At 44.2% G+C, this 25,849-nt stretch overlaps 1 protein-coding gene across 1 annotated transcript; it reads right to left on the bottom strand.

The window, feature by feature from the left end:
• Nucleotides 1-10,463: 10,463 nt before the first annotated feature.
• Nucleotides 10,464-11,153, bottom strand: LOC124788175 (cuticle protein 16.5-like). Its single transcript, XM_047255329.1, has 2 exons — nucleotides 11,073-11,153; nucleotides 10,464-10,969 (listed from the first exon to the last, which is right to left on the bottom strand). The coding sequence occupies exons 1-2, from the start codon at nucleotides 11,142-11,144 to the stop codon at nucleotides 10,541-10,543; spliced, it is 501 nt and encodes a 166-aa protein (XP_047111285.1). The 5' UTR covers nucleotides 11,145-11,153; the 3' UTR covers nucleotides 10,464-10,540.
• Nucleotides 11,154-25,849: the final 14,696 nt, after the last annotated feature.

Genomic DNA, 25,849 nt, shown 5'->3' with positions numbered 1-25,849 from the left:
AAAGTCACTAGGAGCCAGGTCAGGTGAGTAGGGAGCATGAGGTATCATTTCAAAGTTGTTATCACGAAGAAACTGTTGCGTAACGTTAGCTCGATGTGCGGGTGCGTCGTCTTGGTGAAACAGCACACGCGCAGTCCTTCTTGGACGTTTTTGTTGCAGTGCAGGAAGGAATTTGTTCTTCAAAAACATTTTCGTAGGATGTACCTGTTACCGTAGTGCCATTTGGAACTCAATGGGTAAGGATTACGCCCTCGCTGTCCCAGAACATGGACACCATCATTTTTTCAGCACTGGCGGTTACCCGAAATTTTTTTGGTGGCGGTGAATCTGTGTGCTTCCGTTGAGCTGACTGGCGCTTTGTTTCTGGATTGAAAAATGGCATCCACGTATCATCCATTGTCACAACCGACGAAAAGAAAGTCCCATTCATGCTGTCGTTCCGCATCAACATTGCTTGGCAACATGCCACACGGGCAGCCATGTGGTCGTCCGTCAGCATTCGTGGCACCCACCTGGATGACACTTCTCGTATTTTCAGGTCGTCATGCAGGATTGTGTCCACAGAACCCACAGAAATGCCAGCTCTGGAGGCGATCTGTTCAACAGTCATTCGGCGATGCCCCAAAACAATTCTCTCCACTTTCTCGATAATGTCGTCAGACCGGCTTGTGCGAGCCCGAGGTTGTTTCGGTTTGTTGTCACACGATGTTCTGCCTTCATTAAACTGTCGCACCCACGAACGCACTTTCGACACATCCATAACTCCATCACCACATGTCTCCTTCAACAGTCGATGAATTTCCATTGGTTTCACACCACACAAATTCAGAAAACGAATGATTGCACGCTGTTCAAGTAAAGAAAACGTCGCCATTTTATGTATTTAAAACAGTTCTCATTCTCGCCGCTGGCGGTAAAATTCCATCTGCCGTACGGTGCTGCCATCTCTGGGACGTATTGACAATGAACGCAGCCTCATTTTAAAACAATGCGCATGTTTCTATCTCTTTCCAGTCCGGAGAAAAAAAAGTCGGAGGCCTTAGAACTTGAATGCACCTCGTACAGAGGAGACAAGCCTCCGAACCCCACGAGCTGTGAAGAGTCGTGGACGTCCAAGCGTACAGCGCTTTGTGGTAATTTCATCGTCACTCAGCCTATATCCATAGATGCTCGAGACAGCAGCACGTGAACATTCGACCAACCTCGCCATTTTCGAGATGCTCGTTCACAGGCTGTGTGTATTAATAATCTGCCCGTTATCTCAGACGCTTTTCTCGTTGGATTTATGCATTTGCAGCCCATATCGTCGCTAGGGTGAACTCCCGCCAGTGTCTGCTCCTCTTAAATTCCTTTTGTTTTCGCGTCACATGCCCCCAGCGCCACAATGTGGTATTCAGTACTGCGGTGGGCAGTGATAATAATGTTTTGGACGATCAATGTGTATACTGGCGGGTGTCCTAAAATTCCTCCGGCATTCCGCAATGCATTTCAGCTTCACTGATAACATATTTTTCGTGTCTTCAGTGGTCAAGTTTCTATTGGTCATACTCCTTGTTATGCCTTGATTCCTGTGGAGTCCTGCCCACTCGTCTCGCATAGGGCGCCTAAAGGATGCTGCGTTCTCGGAATGCTATATAACAATTCAAACAAATAACATCAATAGTTTTTATTACAGATAAGAAGAATGACAATACTTAACTTTTATTTACAACAAGTGGTCGCAGGAAATGGGCGACATTCAAATAAGAGTCCTTTGCTATATACAATGTTCAAGCAAGCAATAGATATGGATCACTGACAACTGCTGTCGTAACACTCTCTGCTAGGCCGTGCCAATACTGTCCTATACTGTCCCAAAACTGAGCGACCGAAGTTGGCAGGAGCGGCGCTTATATTCTCTTCTTGTAGGGGGCGCTCCTGTCGTGGTGCGGTCCTTGTCAGCGGGCTATTGGCTGACGTCGATTCACCGCCTTCTCTTTTCTTGCGTTCTTCATCTTCGTTCCAGGGCTTGTGGTTACGACAGAACAAATCCAATTATGTATCGGTCTTCCTCTGCGCCTTCTGTTTATGAACTGTTTGTCGGTCTATATTCAAATGTATTCTTGAGTATTCATTCTGGTCTCATTATCATTAAGTCTACAAACCAGAAAAGTTGTGCCGTCGTGTTAGTACTTTAGTGTCTTCAACGCCCACGCTCCATCGTTCACGTATGTTATTTCAGTCATCAGTGATCGTGTACAAGTGCTGAACGTTTTTTTATTTTACTACACCTGTGAACTGCTCTGTGTTTTTTACTCATGTGGTGTTGTGTACATAGTTCCGCGTAGTCAGCGCGTACACAACTTTCCCACTAGAGCGCGCCCCGCTAAGCACAACAGCGCAGGCACAGCGCTCGTCCGTCTCCGCACTACGAGATGGCGCTGCTGTAGAGACGGACCAAATTCTGGATCCGCCGATCCGCGTATTAATATGTAACGCAGCCAATGAGATCACTGCTAACGTAGAACCTTTTCTCCTCGCGGATCACACTCGCGCAGTCATACCTGAACGCTCGAGGTATTATAACGACTGTACAGACCTCCAATTAGTCAGTCTGCATTAGTCTGTACCAGTCTATAGTCAAGTTTCAGTCTGCGCCTAATAAGATTATCATATTCCTGTATATAGCCATGAAGAGAAATGTGTAGACACTTTGTCAAGTATCAGAGATATGTGAGAATAAGATTAACGTACCAAGACCAAAGGAACTTCCGATTGTCAATTGCAAATAGCATCCAGAACCAAGTTAAGTAGTTTTTAGGTTGTTATTATTTTAATAAATGTGTGTGAAAATGAATCAAGTTCTGTTTAAAGTTGGTCACCGTCAATCTGCTACTCTAAGCATGCAAGAGGCATTTCTGTCTTCTGACCTAACGGCAGAAGATAAACACGCCACGATAAGACTACGAGACATATTGCTGAGACTCGCCTATTTCGTTAGAGCGACAAGTCAAATAATCTGATGGTGTGTGTACCGAAGGTCTTACAGTACGCACACCACATGTGTCTACTGTTTTTTGTCCTCCATTATGTTTTGTTTTTCTGTGTATTCCTTGTTTTCTATTTGTAATATTGCCTCTGCCGGCCCACCTTCTGTATAAGGTGTTAAAATAACAGTAAAAAAAGTTGTGCGGAGTCTGTTTCATGCATTACAGTATCAATCTTGTGTGTCGCTTCCCATACTTCCTCATTACTTCTGTGTTGCAAACGGGAGATTCTTCTACAGCTTCGGTCTTCTTACGGTTCTTCTCTGTAATCGTCCGGTTCTCCGAACCGTAGATGGTAACACCGGACTCGCATTCGGGAGGACGACGGTTCAATCCCGTGTCCGGACATCCTGATTTAGGTTTTGCGTGATTTCCCTAAATCGCTCCAGGTAAATGCCGGGATGGTTCCTTTTAAAGGGCACGGCCGACCTCCTTCCCCGTCCATCCATAAACCGATAAGACCGATGACCTCGCAGTTTGGTCTCTCCCCCCAAAACAACCCAACCACCGTAGATCGTAACTGGGTCAGTAATGGCTTCATGTGAACTATGTTTTGTTTTCTATCCGATTTTTGTGGGCCATAAGAGAGAGTTCCATTTCGATATTGTTCCTCTTTTTGAGCTCAATCTCTTTCTCAGACCATCTTCACATGTTCCATATTTGTTATTTATATTCCCTCGGTATTTATATTTATCGCAACTATCGATGGTAACATCGACCGGTATGTTTCGCTAATTTTGAACATTCTACTCGCCGGGCGACTACCTCCTAAGTGGAAATGCACTTCATGAATATTTTGGAAGCCGTGCGTGCGCTATTCTTCATCTACAGTACATTTATCGTCACAAATTGATTACATACTAATGGAAGAGATTTCTCCATGCTCCCATATATGCATAATATTAGATTATTTTTACCGGTGCCATTATAATTGTAGCACAAATTCACTACTTTATTTGCGACACAGTCGTAGCAAAAATCCACAGCAATCTAGGAAAGGTTCCTTACATTTATTACAATTACGGATGACGATACTTTACGCTAAAAAATTAATTTCAGTCTATGATTATCATCTTCGGTCCTAAATACAAACAACTTTTCAATCACATAGAACTAACATGCGCAAACATGGTGTACTCAAAGTAATAAGCCAAACAAAATTGCACATTTTATGTTCTTAAATTTTTAAGTCAAAATATCTAATCTGGTTTAGGTTACTACATTGACTGCAATATTCAGGTATGTTGACTAGATGTGACTGGAAAATTGTTTGCGCTCTTTTGTGAATATAGTCATCACATACTGTAATTAATTACCGGTTCGTAACTGGGACAAATATAAAAAACCAACTCAGTATGAAATGTAGCCCAGACTTGAGTTATACATGTATCTTACTTCGTTAGGTTGTGCAACACTACGGGATCTGAGCCTTATCTTAGAAGAATGCGTGGAATGTGTTTGGCGGTTGAAAGGATTGCACTACTGGGAAGGGAAGAAGGATTTGCGGTGAACTGGCCGCATACGTTCGCAAAACTCTCGACTTGGTTCGGATTAAAGTATTACTTAAACAGCCATGGGCGGACTGGAGTGTTCATTATTGTACAGTCGTTTCGCGAGATCTGAGTATTTAGAACAGTGGTCCAGTTAGGAGTGATCTGAAACGGAAAAATGAAAAGTAAACTGTTGTTTTGATTTGTTTGTGGCTCTGAGCACTATGGGACTTAACTTCTTAGGTCATCAGTCCCCTACAACTTAGAACTACTTAAACCTAAGGAATTACACACATCCATGCCCGAGGCAGGATTCGAACCTGTCGCACGGTTCCAGACTGTAGCGCCTAGAACCGCTGGGCCACCACGGCCGGCTGATTTGTTTGTGTTCGCTTATGTTATTTGGTAGCTGCGGCCATCTGTAACTATAAACAACTACAGTTTTATAAGATGTGGGTAATCTCAAATAGACTCACGGAATTTATGCGAGGATTCGTGTTAGCCGTTTGACGGAAAGATTCTTGGAGCCAGTCTGGGATCCGTTTTTTGCGGAAGTTCAGACAGTGCGGCTCCATCGTTAACGCATCGGTTTGGCGCGTGAGAACAGTACAGTAGTGTGATGCGCGCGTAACAGCAGCGGATTGGTGGCAGCGGAACACAGGGGACAGAAGGGGCCAACTGTGTTCGCCCACCGAAGCGGATCGGCAGTCAACGGCGGTTTCGACAGACGCGTCAGTAGCAGCAGAGAACAGCAACAACTGTTTCAGCACGCAGCGGCCGGTGACACAAACAGCAGACCGCGTGGTACCCGCACTGTTCGGATACAGCATTAGTAGTGTCGTGCTTAACAGAGCTACAGCGTTTAAATATCTGGGCGTAAAGCCGTCGGCACACGGAGCGTGCTGTCGAACGTTAACGTTGAGCGTGCTGAGTTCAACGTCCCGGTGAACGTGTAAGTAGCCTGTAGGCTGTTTAGGTTTTTATGTTGGTAACGCCACGTAGCGCTCTGTATGAAAATCACTGACTGTGCTGTGTGAAGTCTGTGGCTGGTTTGCATTGTTGGAATTTGCTATTGTAGTGTGGGGCAGTTGGCTGTTAACAGCGCGTAGCGTTGCGCAGTTGGAGGTGAGCCGCCAGCAGTGGTGGATGTGGGAAGAGCGATGGCGGAGTTTTGAGAGCGGATGATCTGGACGTGTGTCCATCACAGACAGTTAATTTGTAAGACTGGATGTCATGAACATATATATATATATATATATATATATATATATATATATATATATATATAGTGACTTCTGAACATTATTAAGCTAAATACATTGTTTGTTCTCTATCAAAATCTTCCATTTGCTAAGTATGCCTATCAGTAGTTAGTACCTTCCTTCCGTATTAGCACTCGCTGTATTGCAGTAATTCGAGTAACGAAGATTTTTGTGAGGTAAGTGATTCATGAAAGGTATAGCTTATTGTTAGTCAGGGCCATTCTTTTGTAGAGATTATTGAAAGTCAGATTGCGTTGCGCTAAAAATATTGTGTGTCAGTTTAGTGTTTATCAGAATAAGTAAAGAGAGAAATGTCTGAGTACGTTCAGTTCTGCTCAGCTGTTTGAAGATCAAATAATGTAAGAGGTTTGTCAGCACAGTAGTTCATAAATGTTTCTAAGGGGACGTTCCATATGTCGACCCTTAGCCGAGGATAACTCACTGGAATCTTCTGATTTTTTCTTGTATGTGTAGTTAGTATAGCTATTATTTATTGCTATAGTGTAATTGTAGAGAGAATTTCTTTGTAGTTATAGTTTTTCATTGTTCTACAGTAAAACAGTTGTGGCATGCATGTAGATTTGCACCAAGTATTTCCCAGATGCGCTTGCAATTAACTAGATATTATTTTCAGTGCTATGCTAACGTGTTCCCACATTAGCTTTATTAAAACGAACATTTATTCCATTGTCCATATGCCAGTCACGTTGTTCTATATGTAATATACACAAATAAAAACTTCATCATCCATGCACATATTTGGAAACGGACAGGAAAGTACCATGTCAAGTTAATAAGAACACAGGCTTATAAACGTTCCATTACAAACAGTGCGATAGAAATTTGGAAAAGTTGTCCACATAAGAATTATTTCATCATTTCCACGTTATAGTAAAAATCCTAGGTCATTCTTATTTGATCACTGTTCCTATCTATTAGCAGAATCTTTGCAACATGTGAATTAGGAAACGCAAAAGAAAAGGAGCAAAATATCTCTATACAAGTAGCGCAAGCGGTCCTATAGATTAAGCCAATCGAACAAACTCACTCCTCAAAAAAAGGTGAACTTACAGTTACAAAACAAGAAAATATTATATACTTATATTAAACTAACAATAAAGCATCAGAACTGATTAAAAACGCGAATGTTAGGGAAAAAATGTTATCAGCGGTAGACACGAACCACTGTCATATTAGAAAACACTTACGGAGGTCCTTGACGCTACTCACTGTGCTGAACCGACAACACATTGAAGGTAGCCAATCTTAGCATGTTGCCAGTTCCTAAAAGCTTTAATCGTAGTTATGTAACTAACTGAAATTTAATTATAACAAATTGTACCAAGAACAATGCGTTTTTGGTGGATCCTCGGTGTGTCGTTGCCTTCAAATGGCGTAGTCTCATAGTACACGAGTTACAAAAATTTTTTTGCCACGAATATGATGATTCTCATTATTTTATTGCAACAAAACACATAGTTAACAAAGTGTTTTCGAGTGATTCTCAATTTTCTGGTGCTCACAAACAGCATATATACGTATAGGCTTGAAATGAACGCCATGATGGCGCCTCACTGTGCAGAAGGGAGATGGCGTGCATGTGACGTAAATGGCGTCTCATTGGTCAACGCTCAGACGCACTCTCAGAATATCTGACGTACTAGATATTGCCCTGTATTTTTAAAAAGACTACCGAACTTACTATTCTACGCAATGTCGTCAGAAACTCGGCACGCCCAACGCTCAACCTGTCCGTCCCCGGTAGCTGAGTCTTCAGCGCGACAGAATGTCAATCCTACGGGCCCAGTTTCGATTCCCGACTGGGTCGAAGATTTTCTCCGCTCGGGGACTGAGTGTTGTGTTGTCCCAACCATCATCATTTCATCCCCATCGACGCGCAAGTCGCCGAAGTGGCGTCAGACCGAAAGACTTGCACCCGGCGAACGGTCTACCCGACGGCAGGCCCTAGTCACACGACATTTACATTTAACTCTCAACGTTCGGATGCACGGTCCGTGTTCCGACAGCTTAACGTTGCAGAGCGATATGAAATGGAACGAGCATGTGAGGACTGTGTTAGGGAAGCTGAATAGTCTATTTAGAGTAATTGGGAGAATTTTAGCAAAATGTGGTTCGTCTGTAAAGGAGAAAGCATATAGGACACTGGTGTGACCTAGCCTCCCGTACTGCTCGAGTGTTTTGGGTTCCTACCATGTCGGATTAAAGGAAGACATCGAGGCAATTTAGAGGCGGACTGATAGATATGTTGCCGGTAGTTTGGAACATCACGTAAATATTACAGAGACACTTCGGGAACTCAAATGGGAATCCATGCAGGGAAGGCGGCTTTCTTTTCAAGGAACAGTGCTGAGAAAATTTAGAGAACCGACATTTGAAGCTGACTACCGAACGTTTCTACAGCCACCAATATACATTGCGCATAGGAACCACGAAGATAAGAAAAATTTGTGTTCGTATGGAGGCATATCGACAGTCTTCTGGTAAACCTTGCGGGATGTGAGGTCGTGGTCCATGAAACTCTTCAGCTCCTAACGTTTCGTCCAGTGCTTCGCTGGACGTCTTCAGAGGCACTGGACGAAACGTTAGGAGCTGAAGAGTTTCATGGACCACGACCTCACATCCCGCAAGGTTTACCAGAAGATATTTCATCCGGTCGTGAAAGCCTTCATACTATGATATCGACAGTCGTTTCTACTTCGCTCTGTTTGCCAATGGAGCAGAAAGAGAAACGACTACTACTGGTACAGGGTACCATCCGCCACACGCCGTACGGTGGCTTGTGGAGTATCTACATAGGTGTAAGTGTAAGCTAAGTGAGCCCCACAGCGCATTTCTTTTTCCTTGCAGCTGAAGTTGATTCGTCAGCCGAAATTTACCTCAAAATCAAGACGATGAGACATTGCAGTAGCTATTTAGTTTCAAACTACAAAGCAGTATTCCTTCGAACATACATGGGTGTCAAAAGGAACGTTGCATCGTTCTTCTTCTTGTTCAGCGTATAGAGTGTGTTGATGTAGCTACCGCAGCTTTATTATTGATTTTGAATAAAATTCTAGCATTAGTTGGACTTTTCTTTTTATTATAAAAAGCACCATCGGTTTCGGGTCCCAAGACTATTATCCAGTGGTATATGCCAGGGGACCTGATAGAACTCAAAGAAACAGAGCCGATTCTGAAAATAAAAGTTCAGCTGGTGCTAGTATTTTATTCAAAATCCTACGCTGATATTACACCCGGTTTAGGACAGATTTGGGCAAAATTATCTATTGCCGTAACTTGTAAACTTTGCGTTCGTCTATGGTGTGTGAAAGCTGCGCTATACGCTAATAGTACACCAATATAGTATAATAGTCTGTGGAGAATCGTGGAACAGACTGAGGGACACTCTGCGAAGATACGTGCTAACCACTGGAAGGGAAAATTATTGCATTATGTAGCCATCACTGCTATTGTAGTCTGTGACACTACATTTTGAAACGATGCTGGCGCCTATATTGTTGGTCTAAAGAATTTAAGAAGTCTAAAGATTGTTATATGTACTACTGTTTATTGCTAAGGTTCAAATACTATGCTCAACAGGATCATACTAATGTAATGATTTCCGACATCCTATGCCTTCTCTAGACCCTGCTGACGTTGGTCAGATATGTAATGTGTTCATCGCTCTTCCACTGCGTAATATTCGTATTTCAGTTAACTAGAATGAAATGGGTGCATTTTTAAGACACAGAGAGGGTATACTTCTATGCAGCAGACATACGTGTGATACATACGTTTACAATGGTATACATCAAAATGGTTCAAATGGCTCTGAGCACTATGGGACTCAACTGCTGAGGTCATTAGTCCCCTAGAACTTAGAACTAGTTAAACCTAACTAACCTAAGGACACCACAAACATCCATGCCCGAGGCAGGATTCGAACCTGCGACCGTAGCGGTCTTGCGGTTCCAGACTGCAGCGCCTTTAACCGCACGGCCACTTCGGCCGGCTGGTATACAGCAGCTTACATAGTTCAAAAATGGTTCAAATGGCTCTGAGCACTATGGGACTTAACTTCTGAGGTCATCAGTCGCCTACAACTTAGAACTACGTAAACCTAACTAACCTAAGGACATCACACACATCCATGCCCGAGGCAGGATTCGAACGTGCGACCGTAGCGGTCACTCGGTTCCAGACTGTAGTGCCTAGAACCGCTCGGCCACATCGACCGACGGTACATAGTTACCTCGGTGTACAGCTGTGTAACGCTCTACGTACATCTGCTATACGTGATCACGAGCAACGAAATGTTCCTATACAAACTGGTCTCACCACACAATTAGAACAAATTAACAGAAGCAGTCTATTTAGAGAAGACGAGAATACCGCATTATTTTCAAAAATTAAACCCTTTTACTCAGAAATATCATCAGATTCGCTAGATGAGCCTGCAGTGGAGACAGTGAAGCTAAATTTGCTCCTTGTGCAGACTAATTTTAGAGCTATACTACTATCTAAGTCTATTTGAAGAAAAGTTCGGCGTTAATTTTTTAAGCACTGAAAACATATTATATATATGCTGAAAGATCAGTTCCACATCTCTTGACTCGTATGTTATAACTTCAAGGAAACATTATTTTGCCATCTGCAGTACCAAGTGAAGAAAATGAAAAACAAAATAAGGTGAATTTAGATATTTATTACTTTGTTTTGTACAGGAACAGCAGAGTTACTGACGGGAAGATGGAAAGACATTTCAGCCCAGCAGAGCAGCCTTAGCTTGCAGGTGGGCGGCGGCGGCGAGGGCACCAGGGGCAGCATAGGCCAGAGGAGCGGGAGCGGCGTAAGCGACGTGAGCGGGGGCGGCGTACGCCACGGCGGGGGCGGCGTAGGCGCGGGCAGCGTAGGCGAGGGCGGCGCCGTTGATGACGGCGTCACGGGCCTGAGTCTGGGCGACGGCGGTCAGGTGGGCGGCCCTGGTGGCGGCGACGGCAGGGGTGTCCAGCAGGTAGCCGTCGGAGCGCACGGCGACGGGGGCGGGGCCGTAGGCGGCGTAGCCGGCGTGCACGGGGGCGGCCACCACAGCGGGGGCGGCGTACGCGGCGGGGGCGACGACTGCGGCGGGGGCGGCGCCCAGGTAGCCGGGCTTAGCAACGGCGACGGCCAGGACGGCGCTCAGGACGATCTGAAATTCCAGAAGTATCGTATCGTAAAGCAGTGCTCCGTGGACGAGGCTGTTGGTTGCAGTAATGAAGTACAATGTTAGACACTTTAGCAGTAATACGTACCAGGGTGTTCATGGCTGAGGGGTTGGTGCTGCTGCTACTGCTGCTGCTGAAATGTGCCTGTTCAGAGGACATAGCGGGTTTATATACACAGCCGGGCCAGCGCTGGTAATCTGACGTGAAAGTAGAGATCCTCGAACTGCGGCCTTGCTTGAGGTCGTATGTTGGGCGTTGTCTCGTGCCCGCCAGATTTGTTCGGTACGCCTCACTGAGTAACAGTTATAGCAAAGAGACGCGCCTGGCATACGAGAAACTGGGTAACCTGTAGAAAAATCAGCAGTTTTGTCATATTTAAAAGTTACTTTCTTCCACCTGTTTCATTGATGTGGTGCTTTACTTTCGGGAGTTTTGGGCTTACCGCGCATACAACTTTTTTTTTTTTTTTTTTTTTTTTGTAAAGATGAAAGGCTTAACTTCTCGACGTACAAATACTATTGGCGATAAATAGATGTAGAGAGATATCCAGCGATCACAGGTCCTGCAGACCAAGCGCTGCTTCTACAAACTGCCTCCATTCCTTCCTGTTTTGTGCCCGGTTCCTCCAGGTGTTTTCAATTCCCAGGGCTGCTAGGTCCTTCGCCAGGTCGTCCATCCAACGCTACCTTGGTCGTGTTTGTTTTTCCCTCTAGTGCCATCCTCGCCTGTCTTCCATCTGGCATACCGGCTACATGGCCCACCCATTGTATTCTTTCCCTCTTTGTCTTCTATAGGATAGTTGGTTGTCGCATCAGGAGGTAATTTCCTCGTTTTCCTCCTCCTCCATTCTTCGTTATCTAAAACTGTTCTCCATATCCTTCTTATTACTCTGCTTTCAAATATTAATAGTTTTCTTCCTTTCTCGCTTAGTCATGCTCCATGTTTCTGAACCGTACATTACTGCTGGGCATATCACTGTGTTGCAGATTTTCACCTTAATGTTTACTGAGATAGATTTAGGGTCGAATGTCTCACTGAGGGAATGCATGCATTTCATTCCCATTGCTATTCTTTCCTTGATGTCCATTTTATGTTGTTGTCCTTGGTTAACCAAGATCCCAAGTATTTGTACAGGTGTATCTCTTGAACCTCTTGCCACCTACTTCAAGAAATTCTTTCTGCTCTTGTCCTCTTCCTAATTCTGTGAACTCTGTTTTGCCTTGAATGGCGATAAATAACTTTGATATATTATTTTTCATTTCATTACCTTAAATCATAATAGGGAACTTCTGTATGAACAGAATGACAAAAATGAACAGAACAAGGAGAAAAAGTAATTAAGAATTACATTTAAAGAGTATATGACACAAAATTACAAATTGTGAGATGATGTACTTTGGCACATCTGGAAACAAATCCTATTGTAACCGGAATGAAAGACCTCTTGGTGTAAAGGTACAGGACCTTATCGGAAAGAAGATGAGTTACGTACATTCTAAAATTAAATTTGTCGAGGTGAGCTAACTTTCTTTCCTGTATTAAGTGATCGAAAGACATATAATCTGTGGAGCAGTGTATATGAAGGCAATCAACTCCCTTCCATAACTGAACGCTGATAGGTTATGCCCTCCTGTTCAGCAAGAAATATTTGTTGACGTTTTCTGGTTGAAACAGAAAGACGCTTTCTGAATTCCAGGGAGGCAGCAGCGATGTCTGCACCATTTGCACGCCACCGCTGGTGTGCTTGCGTTCTCGAGAGGTATAGGCTCAGAATGGGTGGTCCGTGCGGTTCCGAAGATTTAGCATATGTTACCGTCCAGTATAAACATATGTAAGATGTGTACAGAAGCCGGCCGGAGTGGCCAAGCGGTTCTAGACGCTTCAGTGTGGAACCGCGCGACCGCTACGGTCCCAGGTTCGAATCCTGCCTCGGGTATGGATGTGTGTGAAGTCCTTAGGTTAGTTAGGTTTAAGTAGGTCTAAGTTCTAGGGGACTGATGACCTCAGAAGTTACGTCCCATGGTGCTCACAGAATACCTTCAAAATGAAAGAGTATCTAATAAGGATAAATCTTTCGCAATTTCGTCCAAGTTTTTAGTGGACTCACGCCTCATTTAAGAGAAACCGAGAGGAATTTATTCGCTCATGGAGTGCTCAGAGCCATTTGAAACATTTGCTTTTAGCATTCTTTACCGTATCTATTTACCAATTCATCTACAATAACGCTGTATCAACGAGGATCAGCTATTTTTCAGTAATATTTCTCTCTAATGACAAATGACGTGTGCGAATTCTGCGCTGAAAATGTTTTCGTTCAGCCTCATTTTCGTTAATCCTCACTTATTCCAACAAGCCTCAAAAGCTACCCTCAAACGTTAGGCTTTTGCCGCTTCTCCCTTTTGTGACATTCAGACAGGCGAATAGACAACTTGTAAGGTGGCTATAATTTCGCGCCTTACAAGCATTCATCCACATACTTTGCCATGAACTACAACCACAATTGGATATCATTTGATAGGTTGTACATCGTACATATGAACATTTAAAGGAGACTGACATTGTCACGTACACCTAGTAAATAATTGTTAGCGCTTATTGCATGAAAGGTGACGGAGTGTCGTTATTATAAAAAGGGCGTAATGAATGATTGCCTACACTAGTAGAGGTTGGAACGCCAGTGGTGATGAAACGGCAGGCGAATTCACGCTCTGGGTGGAAGGCTCGCACAGGTGCTGGCCCTGCTTAAACACAGTAGCTACACGTACGTCGTAGCACCTGAGCTCTGGATCACAATAGGGTGGCGCGCGGCCGCTGTTGTAGTAGAGCCGGAAGGATAACCGGATAATACTTCGAACTCTGCAAATTTTGGACGCAGGTGAGAGGAGCGGAGAAGCGACGCCTCGGAAACCACACAGGCTGGGTTATTTCCAAGGATTTTTACTCAGAAGCGTACCGCTGTACGAGTATAGGTTTTCCCTGGCAAACATTCTGCGCTGGACGACAAAAGACTAAAATACGGTTGGTTGGCGTTTGGAAGAACCTGTAGAGAGGGAGAATATTCCGTTGTTTCTGGAATATGATTCGTTTTTGGAATTACGATGGTGGGGAGCCGAGCCTTGCTGGGAGACCAGCGGTGGAGAGAAGAGGTCTTCTGTTGTTGCGCCCGTGTGTGGCGGTCGCTCGACATCAGCTTTGTTGTTACAGACTCTCAGGAGAGTTTATAGATAGAACAGTCAGGCACTGTACTGTTGCGAACCTATGCGATTCTGGACTTCACCTCCGGGTTGGAAGTCATCGCTGAGTACGCAGCGTTCAGTAATTGAGAACACTTACTCTGCCTATATTCACATTGAGACGTTATCTAAACTCCGTCCTTGGGGGCTGGGAGTTCACGTTTCTCGTCTGTAGAACTCAGAGAGGAGAAGACAGTATTAGAGTATAGTAGTCAGAGGACCACCTTCTACCGTCCTAGTGGCTGGAAGAGTTTATTTGTAGCTGGAGTTCTTCCATCGTCGCAGACGACTACGAGAACCATCACTTCGACGTGCCGGACGCAGTACATATGACGATATCGCATATTGCTTCGGCGTATTACGGCTACAAAAGCTAAACAGGTGTGATCATGTTAGTTTATTTCTACTGAGGTTCCACACCATCATAGATCATCTTTGAAAGTAGTGTCTTCTAGTGTTTGGTACGTCGGTGATATCAGTCATTTCGCGTTATTGAAATTAGATCGCGCAGTCATAATAAGGGGCAGAGTTGGGCAATTAATTAGTAATTTTATTCACGAAATGTAAATTTTGTAATATAAAGCCTTTTTTAATCTACAATAGAGATATAAGCAGGAACAACGTTTATCATTTAATAGTACTAGTTGCATTAATCATTCATTTATGTTTAGGTTGTAATTTATATGTTAAAGTCCATTAAGAGAGCCTAAGATCTGTTTCAGGGGGTAGTCAGACAGGGCAAATCTTCATTTTAGCGTTTTTTATTTTACGTTGGGCACATTTCCTTTTACACCCGCCTGGAGTAGCATCATGGAAACTAAGCACTTTTTCTTGAAAGAACGATTACCTATCAGCACGGAATTAGCTAGTCTGGGACGAAGTACAAACTGAAATTTCCCTGTTAATACCGTGATGATATAGGATTGGGTATATTGTTTGTTTAACGATTCCAGTGTATCTAAAACAGCTGCCTGTCGATTTATACACATGATGCGTAGCGCCGAGACTTGTTCTTCTAGGTGTTCCGTGAGGCAAAAAATCGATTACCTTTTAGCATATACAGAACTTAACTGACAACGATGACTTTTGTTGGAATTGTTTACAAAATACACTGCTTGCCATTACAATTGCTACACCACGAAGATGACATGCTACAGACGCAAAATGTAACCGACAGGAATAAGATGGTGTGATATGCAAATGATTAGCTTTTCAGAGCATTCGCACAAGGTTGGCGCCGGTGGCGACACCCACAACGTGCTGACATGAGGATAGTTTCCAACCGATTTCTCATACACAAACAGCAATTGACCGGCGTTACCTGGTGAAACGTTGTTGTGATGCCTCGTGTAAGGAGGAGAAACGCGCACCATTACCTTTTCGACTTTGATAAAGGTCGGATTATAGCCTATCGCGATTGCGGTTTATAGTATCGCGACATTGCTGCTCGCTTTGGTCGAGATCCAATGACTTAGCAGAATATGGAATCGGTGCGTTCAGGAGGGTAATACGCAACGCCGTGCTGGATCCCAACGGCCTCGTATCACTAGCAGTCGAGATGACAGGCATCTTATCCGCATGGCTGTAACGGATCGTGCAGCCCCGTCTCGATCCCTGAGTCAACAGATGACGACGCTTGCAAGACAACAACCATCTGCACGAACAGTTCGACGACGTTTGCAGCAGCATGGACTACCAGCTCGGAGACCATGGCCGCGGTTACCCTTGACGCTGCATCACAGACAGGAGCGCTTGCGATGGAGTACTCAACGACGAACCTGGGTGCACGAATGGCAAAACGTCATTTTTTCGGATGAATCCAGGTTCTGTATACAGCATCATGATGGTCGCATCCGTGTCTGGCGACATCGCGGTGAACACACATTGGAAGAATGCATACGTCATCGCCATACTGGCGTATCACCCGGCGTGATGGTATGGGGTGCCATTGGTTACACGTCTCGGTCACCTCTTGTTCGCATTGACGGCACTTTGAACAGTGGACGTTACATTTCAGACGTGTTACGACCCGTGGCTCTACCCTTCATTCGATCCCTGCAAAACCCTACATTTCAGCAGGATAATGCACGACCGCATGTTGCAGGTCCTGTACGGGCCTTTCTGGATACAGAAAATGTTCGACTGCTGCCCTGGCCAGCACATTCTCCAGATCTCTCAGCACTTGAAAACGTCTGGTCAATGGTGGCCGAGCAACTGGCTCGTCACAATACGCCAGTCACTACTCTTGATGAACTGTGGTATCGTGTTGAAGCTTCATGGGCAGCTGTACTTGTACACGCCATCCAAGCTCTGTTTGACTCAATGCCGTTTTTACGGCCAGAGGTGGTTGTTCTGGGTACTGACTTCTCAGGATCTGTGCACTCAAATTGCGTGAAAATGTAATCACATGTCAGTTCTAGTATAATATATTTGTCCAATGAATACCCGTTTATCATCTGCATTTCTTCCTGGTGTAGGAAATTCAATGGCCAGTACGAGGTGTATGACACTGACAGTTTCGATTCCGAGTGCATTAGCATTTCCAACATCTTAATGCTTTCCCACTTTTTTATGTTAATCTTTTAATATTCGTAAATATATTTACAAACCACACTTCATAATACAATATCAAAGTTAACTGAAATATCTGGGTAATACGGCCTCTTGTACTTATATTTACTTCCGAAGATGAGTAATATAAATCTATAACGTTACATCTAACATGAATATTACTAAAAGTAAACTCCGTCCGAACAGCCCCTGGAAGCTTCAACGAGCGCCTGAGTGCAACCCGTTCGCCAACAGCGCTCGGCAGGCGAGGGCGGTCATCCATCCAAAGGCTAGCCCAGCCCAACAGCGCTTAACTTCGGGGATCTGACAGAAAGTGGTGTTGCCACTGCGGCTAGGCCGTTGGCTTAATGTAATGCATCGAGGAAAGCTTGAAGACTGTTGTTAGAATTGTGTCAGATCGGCATAGAGCATACGAAAGTTTAACACACTCGCACCGGGAACTAAAATGGGAATCCTTGGACAAAAGGCGCTATAGTTTTGCGGAAACCCTTGTGGATAAATTTTGGGAACCACTTTTTGTAGAAGACGGCGAGTACAGAGGCAACCAGAATTTTCTCGTTTTCATTACGCGAAAGAAGTAAAACACAAATTCTCAACAGTGGTTTATAGAGTCCCCCGCCATGAATTTTACAGTGGCTTGCCAAGTATATCTGTAGATGTAGTAGCTACAGATGTAAATTTGAGGAAATACAGGGGAAAAAACCTGAAATAATAACAGGTATTAATGTATCTTTGCACTGTTACTAATGATTAGACGTCATCAGTTACTGTATAGTTAATATACACCTCAATCATATTATACATTTGTGAAATGTAAATGCTATGCTCATAGTACTACCTTGTCGAAATAAATCTGGCTAGAGAGCAGGATGGGAAGCTAATTATTTCGCAGCTGGCATAACGTGTTGTACATACTGTATTGGTGATTTGTGTGGCCCAGCAAGTTTGAGTCTCATCAATAGCGTTTTGTGTGGGTCTGAGCTAGAAATCCCTGACGCACGTCTATATTCCAAGGAGAAACATGTAAATTACACACAGCTAGGTACACTTTTCATTCTACATATTAACAGTGAGGGGCTCCTCAAGTACGTCATATAAACAAAGATACATAATAGATATTACAAAAGATATTCCATAATGATTTTTTAATTAGGTATAAAGCGAAATGGTCAAGGGTGTACCGAACGAATGGCAGAGGTAAGATATTCTACACGAGAAAAAAAAAAAAAAAAAAAATCTCGCAATCCTAATTGGAACCCTACGCTGCCAAACTGATGATTGTATCAATTTAGTAGCAAGCTGAAGAAATCCAAACATGTGAAGTAAACTGCCTAGTATTGTCCTCAAGGGTGTGAGATAAGTAAAAGTATGAAATATATTTTTATTTAAATGCTAATACCAAGTATCGTGATCTATACGATTAATTGTGTTCCGGGAAGAGTGGCAGCACGTTCGTGATTAAGTCAGACACGATTCCTGTTGGTCAGAATTGGCGAGCTGTTAGAGCTGATTGAGTTAATGATATTAAAGTAACGCCATGTAACTTGAAGAGTATAAATAACCTTTCGTTCTCTGTTATTCTCGACGATTGACTGGGAATATATTTGAAAACTTTCTACGATGATACAGTCATATTCGTTGCGGTTGCTGAAGGCATCCAGTTCAAATGAGGTGGTGGGAGAAACTGTCACCGTCAATATTTTGCCAATATGTGGAATAGGAATTCTGGAATAAAGTTCTTGATCACCACACTTTGCGCCAATGGTCGGTATTCAATCACAAACCACTCTCCAGCACCTCATGACGTGAGGCGCTGTGACATGTCGTTGATGATTCGTCTTCCAGATGTGGACGTTAATATCGGTGGTCCACTAGGGGTTAGGAGTAGTGTTAGTGTCGGCAGGGAACCTCACCCTCTCACTTCTCTCTTCATATACTACAAAAGACACCCCACTTTACAAACATCCGTTACAGTAACCCACACTCAAGAGGTACAACATCTTCATACACGGTGTCGAAAGAAGCTGTTGTACAAGGAGGACGGCGTCTCATATCGGTTCGGTTGCTGAACAATCCGTCGCAGTCTTCCAGCCAACAACGTCAGCTTTTCAAGATAACAAAACATAAATACATAAAAAGTGGAGGGTCCTGGTTTCCTTAATGTTTCTCCGGATTTGAAGCTTGATATTACAGCGGCTATCTAGACAACTAAAACAAATTCCTTTCAAAACTCTGTATACTGATTGCATGGGATAAAGTACAAACATTAAACCTTGTAGTTTGTCAATGTCAATGTGCCTGTATCAGCACTGACTGACCGTATAGTGTTTGCATGCATAGCAATGACTTTGAGAACTATGAAGATATATTTCATAACATAATTCCAGTATGATAGCAATTTTGTATCGTTTGTACGTGGCTACTCTTCTGTTTTGGTACATTACAAATGGAAGCCCACAGGATAATTAATTTCATAGTATTTTCTTTACTGTCCATAAAGTTTAGCTCTGTATAACGAATCCGATGAAGATTCTACATTGCCTGCATATAATTGTTCACAGTATCGGAGAACAGATACGTCACAGCACATTTAGTTCGCAGCTCGTGGCCTAGTAGCTAGCGTTGCTACCTCTGGATCACGGGGTCCCGGGTTCGATTCCCGGCCGGGTTTTGGAATTTCTCTGCCCAGTGACTGAGTGTTTGTGTTGTCCTCATCATATCATCATCATCATCATCATCATCATCATTCGTGACAGTGACTAGATTAGACTATGTTATAAAATGGACTGTGTAACAATTTGAGTTTGGTACGGGCGCTGATGACCGCACAGTTGAGCGCCCCACAAACCAAACATCATCATTATCATCATCATAGCACATTTATTCAGGACACCCCCGTAAATCTTGAATTAAGTATTTTTCGTCTTCTTTGACCTCTCTGGAAAATGTATTTTGCACTCATTATAGCACTTCGCCACCGCGTCAGCGTAAGTACTTGCAACCGCCAGCGGCGCTACTTGTTTTTGTCAGATAATACAGGATGTTCCGAAACGATACAGCCGATGTCACACAGTGTATCTCCTATATGAGTTGAAATCAAAAATTGGACTAAAATTTAGCTTATGCATCGAAACTTAGCACTTTTGAGCCAGTTGTAAGGCCCCAGACTGAACCCACATGGCAGACGAGGAATTGTGTGCCGGCCAGACTGGATGTGGTGTTCAGGCGGTTTTCCACGTCCAATAAGGTAAATACTGGACTGGTACCAAGAACCGCCTCAGTTACGCAAGTCAAAAATATTCGGAAGGTTTTCGCACCCCTTGTCATGAATGACACTACACGAAAACAGTTGGGCAAGCACCTTCTGTCTAGGAGGGTAACGGGGGGGGTGACACCACAAAAAATAAGTATCCTATATCCGTTAGTGACCTTGCTAATCCTGTGCAGATGCGGGGCAAAGTCACGGGAGAAAGAAGAGAAGAAGTAAGGTAATAGTAAAAAGTACCATAAGGTTATGTGTGGACAAAGGGAAAAGGCGTACCTTGTGAAATCCGACGGTTTTATTAACAATGTAAAATAAGTATCATCGCATCCCCGTCTACAAGATCAGATCCACCCCAAGTTTTAGTCTTAACTGAAGTATAATATATACTGTCAATAAAATTGTTCTGGGTTTGAGGCCGCATTGTCATCTGTAAAATTCCGACGTTTCGGAGATTGTTGCAAGGCGCCTTCCTCAGTGTGTATTGCTAACTGTTAGCAATACACCCTGAGCAAGGCGCCTTGCAACTAACCGTTAGCAATACACCTTGAGCCGGCCGGAGTGGCCGTGCGGCTCTGGGCGCTACAGTCTGGAGCCGAACGACCGCTACGGTCGCAGGTTCGAATCCTGCCTCTGGCATGGATGTGTGTGATGTCCTTAGGTTAGTTAGGTTTAATTAGTTCTAAGTTCTAGGCGACTGATAACCTCAGAAGTTAAAGTCGGATAGTGCTCAGAGCCAAATACACTCTGAGCAAGGAGCCTTGCAACAGTCGCCGAAACGTCAGAATTTTACAGATGACAATGCGGCCTCAAACCCAGAAGAATTTCATTGACTGTTACATCTACATCTACATCTACATCTATACTCCGCGAGCCACCTTACGGTGTGTGGTGTAGGGTACTTATTGTACCACTATCTGATCCCCCCTTCCCTGTTCCATTCACGAATTGTGCGTGGGAAGAACGACTGCTTGTAAGTCTCCATATTTGCTCTAATTTCTCGGATCTTTTCGTTGTGATCATTACGCGAGATATATGTGGGCGGTAGTAATATGTTGCCCATCTCTTCCCGGAATGTGCTCTCTCGTAATTTCGATAATAAACCTCTCCGTATTGCGTAACGTCTTTCTTGAAGTGTCCGCCACTGGAGCTTGTTCAGCATCTCCGTAACGCTCTCGCGCTGACTAAATGTCCCCATGACGAATCGCGCTGCTTTTCGCTGGATCATGTCTATCTCTTCTATTAATCCAACCTGGTAAGGGTCCCATACTGATGAGCAATACTCAAGAATCGGACGAACAAGCGTTTTGTAAGCAGCGAAAGCCTACGTTTCCACATACTGTATATTCCTGTGAAATAGGATGTGTCTTCTTAAAACTCCCTTTGTAGAGAATACCAGGCGCTGGTGTTGCCAAGCAACAACAACTGATGTCAGGATAGTCCGGTTTGAATTCCTCCGTGTTTCCCTGTCCGCCTCGTCACCTTGGCGAGCGCAGCTGTCGGAGCTGTGCGGCCACTCGCTTCCATAACGGCGATTACTCGCGCCGCCCGCCCCTGGCCCTGGGACACGCAGGGCCGGCCACCGCCTCGCGGCTACCTTGCAATGCCTGCGGTCGGCGGACGTTGCGCAAGTGGAGGAACGTGGAGCGATCGACGCCTACAGGCGCTCCGCAGCACCGACCCCCCCCCCCCCCCCAACCCATGACTATAGCGGTGCCTGTCCTTAGCCCAGCGCAATGGCGTTTCAACACGTCTTTCATCACCGTTGCATTCTTCAGTAGGATCAGAGGCAGGGTTTCTTACTTGGTGAGGGCACTCCACCCAGAGATAACCGTTCCAGGATCCTAGAGCATATTATGAACTCCAAAAGTATGTAGTCGAGGTAAAGAAGAGTCTCTTAATGAATCAGCACATATTCAACTAAAACCAGTGGTTTGAAACACGGCTTGCTTCATTATTTTCCGCCATAATGGCTATGTTTGTGCATCGTGACTGTGTGGGATAATTATTTATTTCAAGTTTCTGCTACCAGTCACTTTTTATATTATGCTTAATCTAACATAATGCAACGCGTTTCGAACATGTTCTGTTCATCTTCAGGCGTTTATACATTCATACATACATATAGAGAAATGTTACTTAAAAATAAACACTCTTAAACTAGATTAATCTAGAACTCTTTGTCCATTGTTTTTTACTGTAGCTGCTGGTGTGGCATTTGGGGGGAAGGAGGGGGGCAGTGTATGGCTAGAAATCGAAATCCATCTGAGACACCGAGCGCAGAGAGGATAGTGCGACTGCAGGGATTATCTCGCGAAAACGTCTCACGAGACCCACATTCTCACCTTGTATGTCCACACACTACTTTCGTAGTGTCCCACCCCAACGCACGCGTTACTCGTGGAAGACATTCTTACCAAGACCCATAAGAGTTTGGGGAATATGTGTGCATCCGCAAAGAAGAAGAAGGTCATGGCCAGTATTGCCAGAACTATACAGGGTGTTACTAAAAGGTACGGCCAAACTTTCAGGAAACATTCCTCACACAGAAGGAAAGAAAGTATGTTATGTGGACATGTGTCCGGACACGCTTACTTTCCATGTTAGAGCTCATTTTATTACTTCTCTTCAAATCACATTAATCATGGAATGGAAACACACAGCAACAGAACGTACCAGCGTGACTTCAAAGACTTTGTTACAGGAAATGTTCAAAATGTCCTCCGTTAGCGAGGATACATGCATCCACCCTCCGTCGCATGGAATCCCTGATGCGCTGATGCAGCCTTGGAGAATGGCGCATTGTATCACAGCCGTCCACAATACGAGCACGAAGAGCCTCTACATTTGGTACCGGGGTTGCGTAAACAAGAGCTTTTAAATGCCCCCATAAATGAAAGTCAAGAGGGTTGAGGTCAGGAGAGCGTGGAGGCCATGGAATGGTTCCGCCTCTACCAATCCGTCGGTCACTGAATCTGTTGTTGAGAAGCGCACGAACACTTCGACTGAAATGTGCAGGAGCTCCATCGTGCATGAACCACATGTTGTGTCGTACTTGTAAAGGCACATGTTCTAGCAGCACAGGTAGAGTATCCCGTATGAAATCATGATAACGTGCTCCATTGAGCGTAGGTGGAAGAACATGGGGCCCAATCAAGACATCACCAACAATGCCTGACGTGATTGCACAATTGCGTGCGGATTCTCGTCAGCCCACACATGTTGACTGTGAAAATTTACAATTTGATCACGTTGGAATGAAGCCTCATCCGTAAACAGAACATTTGGACTGAAATGAGGATTGACGCATTGTTGGATGAACCATTCGCAGAAGTGTACCCGTGGAGGCCAATCAGCTGCTGAAAGTGCCTGCACACGCTGTACATGGTACGGAAGCAACTGGTTCTCTCGTAGCACTCTCCATACAGTGACATGGTCAACGTTACCTTGTACAGCAGCAACTTCTCTGACGCTGACATTAGGGTTATCGTCAACTGCACGAAGAATTGTCTCGTCCATTGCAAGTGTCCTCGTCGTTCTAGGTCTTCCCCAGTCGCGAGTCACAGGCTGGAATGTTCCGTGCTCCCTAAGACGCCGATCAATTGCTTCGAACGTCTTCGTTCCGGAAATCTGTCTCGATACAAACGTACCGCGCAACGGCTATTGCCCCGTGCTAATCCATACATCAAATGGGCATCTGCCAACTCCGCATTTGTAAACGTTGCACTGACTGCAAAACCACGTTCGTGATGAACACTAACCTGTTGATGCTACATACTGATGTGCTTGATGCTAGTACTGTAGAGCAACAAGCACCGAAGTCAACATTACCTTCCTTCAATTGGGCCAACTGGCGGTGAATCGAGGAAGTACAGTACATACGGACGAAACTAAAATGAGCTCTAACATGGAAATTAAGCGTTTCCGGACACATGTCAACATAACATCTTTTCTTTATTTGTGTGTGAGGAATGTTTCCTGAAAGTTTGGCGGTACCTTTTTGTAACATCCTGTATACTTATATGGATATCTATGGAAGTATATTTTTCATTTTCAGTTAACACCTTCAGTATTCCTCCACATCCACATTTTGAAAAGTTCTCAGCGCTCCTCTGGATATCTTCGGAGTGTACTACTTTCAAAACCACGAAACACCGCCAACGTACATCACTCCTAAGAACCACGAACATAAAAACAGGACTTGGACAGAGGCCTGTAGGCAGTCGATTTCACCTGATTCCATTTCCGAGCTGAGTAAGCAATGACATTACAAGTAGTGCTACATGGTACCCGGCGCCATACACCGTGCGGTGGCTTACATAATATGTGTTTATGTGTAGATGTAGATAAAAGCATATTACTAATCATCATGTTAGCTGCAAATTTTAAGGATTTGTGACAATACCTTGAATACGTAACAGTACGCAGGAAGCGCATCGCAATACCATACGCACAAAATAATATAAAATCATAATATGTATTCAGTGCAGGATCATGACTTTGTTCGACAAACCCTGTAAGGTTTTTCACTCCAGAGGAACTACGCTGAAGAACATAAGTCAATACAAAACAGATCTAGAATTTACAGATATCCTGTGATGGTTCTCATGTAACTGCAGCATAAAAAGAGACTACAAAAGTGTAAAATTAGATTTCGAACGGTTCGAAACTGTACTTCATCTTCACAGCTGTACTAAAGTCAAATGATGTACGTGGAGTGTGTGTTACTTCGAGGTATGAGTACAACGGAAGCTTAATTCTACTCTCTTTTATTTTTGCAAGAGTGATTTGTGTAGAAGGTCCTTAGAGCGGTAAGTGACTGAAACATTGAACACATCCGTTAGATAGTATCAGACCTTATGTTAAGTTGTTAAAGAAGATATAGCAGTGAGAGTATCATCCAGAACGGAATAAGGAACACTAAACATATATTAATAGGAGGCTCGTAGTAGCAGACTGCTATGCTAAGCCGGCCGTGGTGGCCGAGCAGTTCTAGGCGCTTCAGTCTGGAAGTGCGCGACCGCTACGGTCGCAGGTTCGAATCCTGCCTCGGGCATAAATATGTGTGATGTCCTTAGATTATGGCTCTGAGCACTATGTGACTTAACTTCTGAGGTCATCAGTCCCTTAGAACATAGAACTACTTAAACCTAACTAACCTAAGGATATAACACACATCCATGCCCGAGGCAGGATTCGAACCTGCGACCGTAGCGGTCGCGCGGCACCAGACTGTAGCGCCTAGAACTGCTCGGCCATTCTAGCCGGCTGCCCTTAGATTATTTAGGTTTGAGTAGTTCTAAGTTCTAAGGGACTAATGACCTCAGATGTTAAGTCCCACAATGCTCAGAGCCATTTGAACCATTTTTTTGCTGTGCAGAGATATCTCTGTTCAACAGTGTAATTTCATAGCTCCTTAAGCTATCAAAAAATTCTGTTTCTTGATGAATATATGGGAAACGAGCAAAACCAATTTCAGTCTTCACATTCTGCGAATATTGGCAGCAGTTATAAAACGACTTGACCATTGAAGGGAGTCTACAGCCAACGAATGCAGCCATCAGAAAGATCGCTGTAAACTCCATGTAGCTTTATATTGCGACCGACAACGCAGATACCAAGAGAGGTTTCGGGGATCAAATCAGAATCCAAAAAGACAACACTCGAGGGCGATCCAAGCACGAGGTCAGAATCAGGCGCCGCGCTGCTTTCACTCGCTGCACACACTGCCGGACTGTTCGGTATAAATAGCGGCCATGACCACTGGCCAGGCACATTTCGGCAGCAGCAGCAGCAGC

The sequence above is a fragment of the Schistocerca piceifrons genome, chromosome 3 (genome assembly GCF_021461385.2).
Source record: "Schistocerca piceifrons isolate TAMUIC-IGC-003096 chromosome 3, iqSchPice1.1, whole genome shotgun sequence".
NCBI lineage: Eukaryota > Metazoa > Arthropoda > Insecta > Orthoptera > Acrididae > Schistocerca > Schistocerca piceifrons.
The sequence above is the reverse complement of the archived record's forward strand: the minus strand, read 5'-3'. Positions and strand labels throughout refer to the sequence as shown.

Bases quoted from the DNA above. Each gene is read 5' to 3' on its own strand.
- LOC124788175 (XM_047255329.1), bottom strand. From the start codon at position 11,144: ATGTCCTCTGAACAGGCACATTTCAGCAGCAGCAGTAGCAGCAGCACC. The intron at 10,970-11,072 runs GTACGTATTACT...CTGGAATTTCAG, and splicing joins CCTCAGCCATGAACACCCTG to ATCGTCCTGAGCGCCGTCCT.